This window comes from Sinocyclocheilus rhinocerous, unplaced genomic scaffold, assembly GCF_001515625.1.
Source record: "Sinocyclocheilus rhinocerous isolate Xijiao unplaced genomic scaffold, SAMN03320098_v1.1 scaffold44, whole genome shotgun sequence".
NCBI classification, from domain to species: Eukaryota; Metazoa; Chordata; class Actinopteri; order Cypriniformes; family Cyprinidae; genus Sinocyclocheilus; species Sinocyclocheilus rhinocerous.
In genome coordinates, this window is record NW_015631022.1 from 1,511,690 (window position 1) to 1,521,392 (window position 9,703).

Consider the following 9,703-nt stretch of genomic DNA (forward strand, 5'->3'; position numbering starts at 1 on the left):
ACTACAGCGAGAATAAACGTTACGCCTTCTTTCTTTGCGTGAAGATTTGGGCGGCGTTATGCAAATCTTCCCACACAGTGACGTAGGTATGTGGGGGCGTGTTAGAACGAGCCGTTTTAGGTAGGCGTGGTTGACTCTTAACTTTTATAAAGAATATCTCTTTGGATTTGAGACTTTAGTCTTTGCAACTTTACAGATCTTCTTTATGCACCAAGAGCTTGTAACACTCCAAAGAGAAAAGAAAAATTGAAATCGCATCATATGACCCCTTTAAGATTCTTGATACAAATGAATTATATCATAAATGTGGTCCATACTGTACGACTATAAGATTTACGTGTACCACATCTCACGTATGGACCACTTTTATGACACGTTTAAAGGGTTACTCCACTCCAAAATGAAAATTTTGGAATTCATGTCATTCCAAACCCGTAAAAGCTTTGTTCGTCTCTGGAACACAAATTTGCGTAAAACGTTTTCTACGTTTATTTACGCTTTGATTTGAACGAAAACAACGCTGTTTACGTTCAGTGGATACTCTCCAAAATGGCGTTAGGGTGATGCGGAGTAGACGAATTGTTGAATAAAGTCGTTATTTTTGTTTTCTTTGCTTACAAAAAGTATTCTTGTAGCTTCGTAAAATTACGGTTGAACCCCTGATGTCACATTGATAATTTTACCGATCTCCTTGCTACGTTTCTGGACGTTGATCGTGTTAATTACATTGCTGTCTATGGGAGGGTCAGAGAGCTCTCAGAACGCATCAAAAATATCTTAATTTGTGTTCCGAAGACGAACTAAGCTTTTATGGGTTTGGAATGACATGGGGGTAAGTGATTAATGACAAAATTTTCATTTTGGGGTGGAGTAACCCTTTAAGGTGTTTTTGAAACCCTGCATAAGTCCAGCATCTACATCAGAAAGAATACAAACAAAATTAATTAAGGCTTATTGATGGGTTGAAAATAGTCTTTATAAGTGGAGTGCTGGTCTAAAGATTTTCTCCTGGGTTCATATAATCCTGCTGATTCTTTTGTATACCTGTGCCATTCATTAGGTGCTGCTTGGTAACCGCTCTTAATTATTATCATATAATAATCCACATGACCACCAATTAGTATCCACCAAATCAGTATAAAATGACTAAATAGACAAGGAATATGAAGAATATTTACAGCATATTTAAAATGTAGGTTAGCAGAACACACCTACAGCAGCCATAGACTTGTGTTTTTTTATGCCTACATGTTCCCATTTGCCCACTGTGAGTCCCTGCCAGTCTGAGCTTGCCCTTCCTTGATGTCACGTTGCTATGGTAAGATTGGTACGCTCCCTTCCTATTCAAAACATGCAGAAATTTCCTTCCCTCACCTGCTTTCTCTGCTGCATCTGATCTAAGGCAAAGAACTTAACAGACAGTTTCAGAAAAACAACGTGTCTGAATACATCACAGTTCTTGCATTATCTAAATGAAAGAGAATAGATCAGAAATGTAATCACAGATTGCTGGTGATATAAAACTAAGCACAATTGTTAATAAAACAATGATTTTAACGAGTCTTTTTATTTGGCCAGTAAGTGAGTTGAAAGGTTGAATCAATTTAGTGGATCAGACTACTGATTCAAAACTCCGATTCATTTGAGACTCTTTTAAGTCATTTTGGAGCAAACACATAAAAACTAAGCTATCAAATATAGTTGAAAGACTGAAAAATATTGAGATATCATTTTTAGCCAAACCACTCAGCCTCACTTAGGATGTGTGTGTGTCATCTATAAGATCTAAAGACAGGGACCAGATAATAAAGAACATCTAGAGTTTTATAGTCAGGTACATTTAATCGAAAAGTACACTGTGTGCGTTATATAATCCCCAAATGCACTCGCCAGAGGAGAGGCTGAATCGAACACAAAAAGCTTTCGGTGCTTTTATTTCCACACAGTGTACAGGTGGGGGTTGATTTGATATTAGAATAACACACCTGCAACTTTGTTTAGCTTGCAAATATACAGGCCAACCTGCAACCATGCAAATGGCTCCTGCATTTGCCCTACTAAACTCATGCATACTACATGACCAATCAAAACACATATCACGCTAATTTGTGCCATGTGAGTGCTTCGGAGATTAAGATATAACCTTATGTCCCAGAATACAAAGGTCGCAACTTCTTTTTTCTTCAGCTGAGGTCAGATTAGGACACTTGAGCTTTAATAAGAGCATGCAACTGCTGAGACTTAATACTGTAGTATAAAACAACAGCAAAATGATAATGCTGGCATGAAGCATTTCTCCAGGATACACTGCATAAAAATGCAGTGAAAGCTTTAATCGGTCTCTAAAAAATGAGAGCTATTAGCCAAGACATATCCAAGGTGATAATCGTGGACTGAGAAACCATAGCATAAAACTAAATGGCTGGTTCACTAACAAAAATGATAGTTCATCCAAAAATGAAAAATCTGATCATTTATTCACACTGAGTTGTGCTCAATGTGATTTTTTTCTTATTTTTGAGAGAACGACCCTACAATCATTTCTGCAGAACGGTGTACATAAATGCTAATGTAATAAACATGGGTGTCAATTACAGACCACACTAAAGTGAATGTACATCTATAGATCGTCATCCAGATAATCTATTTAAGAGAGTTTATGTTACAGCAGACTGAGGACTATAGTTACAGAAAACATCCTACCCTTGGTCCCATGGCCAGACAACTCAATGTAAGGGTTTTTTAACCTTTGATGCCAGTTGAGCTCTTAGCTGATGATGGATTAGTATGGGTGCATTATTGATATCAATTGATCTGATACAGAGCATTCCCAGACTTCCTCACGTCCCCAAAGAGAGATGGAGGAGCCAGATGATAGACCTCTGGGGCTTCAGAAGAGGAAACAGCCCTTCTAATAAATACAAGTGCACCCTGAGCAAAGCATGAGACAGCGCTGTAAAGCAATTGGAGTGAAAAGAGCAAAACATAAACTGACGATCCAGAGGCTGCAGCCAATTTATTGAGCCAGAGCTTCAGCCTTTCTGTGAAAACCGAATCAAATTATATTCCTGTGATGTTTTATGGTATCCCGTTTTCCTCTCGCTCTCAGTGGATTTCAAATGAATAGACTAAAAATGTGCAATTTCTTCAAATCTGATGTCAAGTGAATTCCAACCAGAACATCTAAAGCATCATTTCATTGCCGCTGATTTGATTTTATGTTTCGACTTCACAGCGATAAGGCAAATGATAGAGAAAATGCTTCAGTAAACAAGCAGACACAGAGTCAACTGTCTGAACTCGCTGTAAAGACCATGTCAACCCTGCATATTTATGATTTCAAACTAGCATCAAATTATGAGTGGAAATGAGGGGAGGCACAGCTGACTGACAGGAGCTGGGGGTGGAGGGACTCATTTCATGGTGTAAATACATTTGCCTGACTCTGTCAAGTTAGGTGACTCAGCCCATATCACGAAAGCTGAACACATAGTACTGCAGTGCCGTGTGCAGTGTGATGGATTTCAAAACCTTAAAATGTTCCGATTTTATGCAATGAACGTGTAAATGTCAACAGCAGAATGTAAGGATGCAGTGAGGGGGGAACTGAAACAGGAATGCAATGAAAATCTTTTTTCCCCATAGGACAGGCCCATTAATTGGCTGCTATTTGACAATTCTTACATTTTCAGCATCAGCCAACAATCTTGGAAAATGCACTTTTTTTTAAGTGATATTTGAGTGAACTTCAAGTAAATACAGTGGAATAACTAGTATTTACTATCTACAATTAGCCTTCATTGCACAGCTCTTCATTCTGATTGGTCAATCACATCTGCAGCCAAATATTCTTACTCGTTTTAATCACATTGATAAATAATCGCAACCATTTAATACGTGTAACAACCGGACATGATCGCAAATCAATATTTATCTCTCTGGAATACTCAATTCCGTTACACCTCATACAATAATTTAAACTCAAATCAATATTCTTTGTCAATTAAAATCAATACTCTATATTCTACTTAATTATCTGGTAACAACAGCAGTGTAATAATTGGGAGATGCTTTTTACATTTCTCCGCGCAATACAAAACAGGGAATACTACTGGATAGGGAATTTGGCAGATTAAATATACAGTCTAAATCCTCGAATACGTTCCGCAACGAATGGCAGTTTTGTGCATGAATATAAATACGGTTTATACATCAAAAAGGTGCGATGCTCCAACAGTGGATGGTGACTTATTAGTCGTGATCTGAGCTGCTCCACTTTGCGCAGTCAGTCAGTCAGTCACATGCAAGCGCGTCATGGCCCCGCCTCCAGCTCATTTTACTACGTTCAACGGCGAAGAGCACATGACTGCAGTAACTGTGCTCTGTAACTCCAGTCACGAGGATGGAGTACTATTACACTGACCAGACAGCGAGCTCAAGCACATTTACAGCGCTTACAATATTCCCGCTGACACAAGGACAAAGGACAAACAGCAGCGAGCGTTTCCTCACAGCGTTCACATGTTTTAAGAAGTCTGAAAACGAGTCGTCAACCTTTCAGTGACACGTGACACAAAGTAAACGGAGCGCGATTTGTAAACATGCACAACTGTCTATTTAATTTATGATACACAATTGATACTTTAACTACCAGCATGTGGCAGTTTTTGAATTTGAAATAATAAATTAATGTATTCTCATTAACCTCATCTTTCTCCTAAGTGTATCGTTCCAGCGATTAAGTATCCGTATGTTTCAAAGTAACGTTAGGCTTTTTAAGCGTTATATTGTTGTAACTCCCTATCCTACGCGTATTGTATCTATAAATAAACACTTTGCGGTGCGACAACAGCCTGTTTGACATGACAAGCACGAAAGTGCAAAATGCACAGCGTTTATTTATTAATATCAACAACAGCACACACTGACGCAAAGATCGTTTGACTACCTCTAATTAGCATCAAGCTCGTTTTGTAACAGTTACGCAAACGCTTACAATACATTTCGTCAATTGAGCAAGAGTTCCGATCTCTAAACTATAATGTACAGATATATGTATACATTTTGAATAGGCCTACATCGCTGCGTATCAGTTTCTCAACTTTATAAGTGACATAATGCATTAGGTTTACAGCTTTTTTAACAGCTCATCTAAAAATAAAAATAAAAAAGCAGGCCAGGTATGAATAGAAATTATACAAACACTGATCGTATTTAATAAGTGCATTAATAGTAGTAACATCTGCACCGACGAATAATTACGCAATGCATAGCCTAAAGACTGAGAAAATACACATCTGAAAAACCCCACAGTTTAGCCTACTTGATCTATATATTCTTACTTTTCATCTGCCTCGCAATGAACTCGTACGGAATCAGAGCGCTTTCGATATATATTAAAACTACAAGGGACCAGCAAGCAACTTAAAGTCAAGTTCACCAGAGCACCCACGTGTCACACACACACACACACACACCGGGAAATTGGTGTGATTTTTTGGCAAACTGATGAACACATTTGAACTCATTCTATTCCGCTTGAGAACTTACTAACCTTGCCCTAATCGCTAGCCCTCGAAAGCAGACTTCAAAATAACGATTATCTGTACAATATTCTTCTGTAAGTCACTTTTCGCATATATGCATCATTTCCTGTGAACTCCACGTGAAGCGCAGACGTCAGGGACTCCAGACGCCGGCTGAGACGCTCTGACAGCATCGATGAAATGATGCGAGTATATCGAGCCACAGACAGTAACGTGCAAAAACACACCCGGGGAAAAAACAGCCACGCTTCTGCTCTATCAGAAATGGTGCATGGCTTACCGGGCTGCCGGAGTTTTCAGTCAAGTAATTGAAGACAAATGAAGAGAGCTCCTCGTCTAACAGTGAAGCGCAGTCCGCCATCTTCTAGAGAATGAGATGAGAGGAGCCAGAGAGCGCTGCTATACTCCTCTCCCCGCGTGCAGTGAGGATCTCTAACCGACCGAGGGCAGTGTGCTGAGGTGCCTCAGTGCTTCCCAATCATGGCTGGGTTAAGTAAAACAGCAGAAAAAAGTGAATTATTTGAAGGTGCAGGTGGGTTAAACACAGGTTGGTGGCTGAAGAAGGATGTCGAGACTAGGTGCAGGATGCATGTTCCCAACTGTAACTGAACCTGCTTGTGCTGTCTAGATTACAGTGTCTATGACTCATTTATGATGCTAGTTCATGATGTCTAAAGTCCATGCTTTGTGCAGGTAATAGTGTATGTGGTTGCATCCTTTACTATAGTATCTCCTTGTATGCACAATGCAGTAAACACAACCGAGCATTATTTTCTGGGCATGCTGCTTATGGTGCCCAAAATCTAAACATCAGTCAATATTTATGCTTGGTTGGCCCGTTAACAGAAATACAGTTTGCTCCAAAGACAGCTTTGTTAATCATAGTAAAAACTTTGTATAATTTAAATGTATTATTAATATTTTATTATTTGAGTGCTTGTTTGATTTAACAATCATGTGCATCTTATTAGCCATTATTATATTTAATCAATTATTATATAAGCCTATCAGAATTATATATTATTATTATTATTACTTATTCTATTTTAATTCTACTTTATCTATATTTATCTTCTTTTTTTATTTTTCTACTTTTGACCCTTTATGTTGAGATCCCCTGTAAAGACCTTGTCTCCTAGACAGCCACCAGGGCAAGACCACAGGAACCAGTTGAGTCCTCTGCACAATCCGACTCTGCTGCAGCCTGGAATTGAACTGCTGGTTTCGTCTGGCCAGAGGAGAACTGGCCCCCCGACTTGCCGCTGTCACCTCTGGCTTGCTTAGTTGGGGACACTTATTTTCCAGCGACATCGTCGACTTGATTGCACAGATACTATTTAAACTGAACTGAGCAGGATGATGACATCCATTGTCCTTTTGCATTATTGACACACAATCTGTATTGTTAAAAGTGCTATTTAAATAAAGGTAACTTGACTTGAGGAAAAAATTTAGCTTATCTAAATCTAACCCTAGTATTACAATAATTAAATAAAATAATGATAGATAAAAAGCAGGTGCACTGCTGACTTTAGGCCTGGACCTAGATCAAAATCTAAGCTTGTTATGGTGATAAAGTTTGATATACGAGTAACACATTAAAATCTATGTAAACAATTAGGGTAATTACTCTCTAATCAGCAGATGCATTGATTGGCTGCTCTTGTCAAGCGCAGTTTTCCGACAGTCACTCACAGACTTTCACTATGATGTGGGGATTTGGACTGCTTCAAGTAACCTTAGTACTTTATCATGAATCGAGATGCTTAACTGAAGTCATTCCATTCAGAGTGACATCCCAGAAATCACCAGTTGAGTGTTAGTAAAGAGAAGAGGCAAGTCTGCTAGAAACCATCCTATATTTGATTCACGAAGACAAATCTTATAGATTTTAAATTGTTTGAATGGTGTGCAAATCCAATGCATCTAAATTGACAAGCCCTTGAAGGACCATTACAATTTCTCAGTCGAATCTGAAATTACCCCAAGGTCACATCAGTCTATTGAACTGTGTGCTGCCTACTGGCTATCGACCAAATGCATGCTGTTTGAATGTTTGAGGTCAGAATGAAAGTTTGCCTCTTTAAAAACACACTGTATAAAAAAATCCTATGCATGCCCTTAGATGCTTGATCGATAAACAGATTGCGCTAGTTCTTAAAGCAAAAAAAAGAAATTATAATAAAAAGATACATGTAGAGGGAATTAAAGTGGAACGACAGTTGCATCAAAAACTTCCAGTGACACTCAGAGCTGTTTTTCGAGAGGATCTTCAAGATTGTTACTTAAGCCAACAAGCCCACCTTCCATAAGAGTGTGAAAGGTCGCTGAAGGGATTTGACAGCCCTGAGCGTCTGGTGGGTGTCTCTGACAGCTGTCAGACTGGAGGAGTTTGTTCTATGTTGGAGTTATCAGTCAAGAGAAGAGTCTGTTTCATCAGTCATATCATTTCATTGATTATGCCCTGATGTATGGAGGTCAACAACATTGTGCCTTCAGCTACAGTTGTCCAAGGACAGCAATCAATAGAATTCACACATTGTTTTCCGACATTGAAGCATGCATGATGCTGTTTTTCATGTTTTTGTTTGCTACCACCAGTGGGAGAGCATGTTGCTGGTGTTTGAGTGCATGCGTGTCTCTCACTGTGCTTTATGGCTGGAAGGTGATTTAATGGGGGCTTCTGTGTGAATGGACAGCACTCTGGGAGAAAACAAACCAAAGAGCACACTTACTAATGCACCGAGGACTGTTGCGACATATTGTCATGTAGGAACACTGGGTTCAGTTTCAGAATGAAACTTTCAGAGCCCTGAAGTTTTGAAAATGGCCTATTGGGGTATTGACTTAATACACAATATGTTAATTGTGAAATATATTCGGTCACACTTTAGTTTGGGGACCAGTTCTCACAATTAACTATTAACTGACTTTTGCCTCAACAAACTCCTAATTTGCTGCTTGTTAACAGTTAAGTTTAGGTATGGGTCAGGATTAAGGGATTTAAAATATGCATAATCATGCAGAATAAGGAATTAATAAATGCATTATAAATACTAATACACAGCCAATATGCAAGTAATATGCATGCTAATAAGCAATAATGAGAATTGGACCCTAAACTAAAGTGTTGCCATATATTCTATACTCGTAATTACGACTGCATCTTAGTGTTTAGTGGCCTTTTTATTCCTCATCTCATTATTGTTTACTCGAATTCTCTAAGAATAAATGTAAATGCAACAGAGGAAAACTGCATTGCAGGGATCAGTTCGTCTTTTTTAATCCAAATAAATGCTTTGAAAAACCTTCGATAAGAAAATGCAGGCAATACAGCGTGTAACTTCTGAAGACAACATCAAACACTCTTCATTTTGCCAAGACTGAGCTATTTTAGATGTGTCCATGAAAACATATGGCCAAGTACTTACGCCTTGTATGTGAAGAATGATCATCAGCTGGTCAGATAAGTCACAGCAGACATCCTGCTGAGCTGATGTTGCACTTCAAACTCCACTTGACAGAGTGTTAGAGACAAACAATGCAGTGTTTATTCAGTCCTGTCAATAGATTCAGTAATACTATTAAGTATCAGTTACAGAAGATCCACCATGTATTATATATTATATTATATACTGTTTTTTCTAAATGTTTGTCAAAACTTAAATGACTTGATCATATATAATATAACTTAATATAATACATAACATAATTTGTTTTCTTTTGCTAAATTGGGAATGTGAACACTGCTAAGATTATGCTCTCAGCACCTCAGAAAAGCAAACTACTGGAGCATTTAACTTCAGAAATATGTGACTTCATTATATCCTGAAGGGTGAAGTCTAACTCGCAGAATGACCGAGTCACAATGTGCCACTGTGTATGCAGCAGTTACAAGCAATCTGAACTCAAGGCATAGTTCAAAAAAAGCTGGGTCGTGATTGGAGGAAATGCCCGGGACACAACAGATATGCAAAGCATGCAAGCAGAACACGCTGTGATTGGCCAGAGCTCCTCCTGTCTCGGTGCATAGTAGGAGAAGGAGTGAGTAGAGTAAAGCAGGCTGCATTTAGAGACTCGCTTCCCCAAGCAAACACGTGCCTGCTCGTCACATGACTCCCCTTTTCACTGCTGGTGCCTGACCGTGCATAGTGCTT

At 38.8% G+C, this 9,703-nt stretch overlaps 1 protein-coding gene across 2 annotated transcripts in view; it reads right to left on the reverse strand.

Annotated features, from left to right (window-relative positions):
• The window catches only part of LOC107741067 (peroxisome proliferator-activated receptor gamma coactivator 1-beta-like), a 49,785-nt gene extending 43,431 nt beyond the window's left edge, over positions 1-6,354 (reverse strand). For both annotated transcript variants that reach the window (XM_016553655.1, XM_016553654.1), the window contains exon 1: positions 5,827-6,354. In XM_016553655.1, the coding sequence (XP_016409141.1) occupies positions 5,827-5,907 (81 nt within the window). In that variant the 5' untranslated portion in view covers positions 5,908-6,354. The remainder of the gene's footprint in view (positions 1-5,826) is intronic.
• Positions 6,355-9,703: the final 3,349 nt, after the last annotated feature.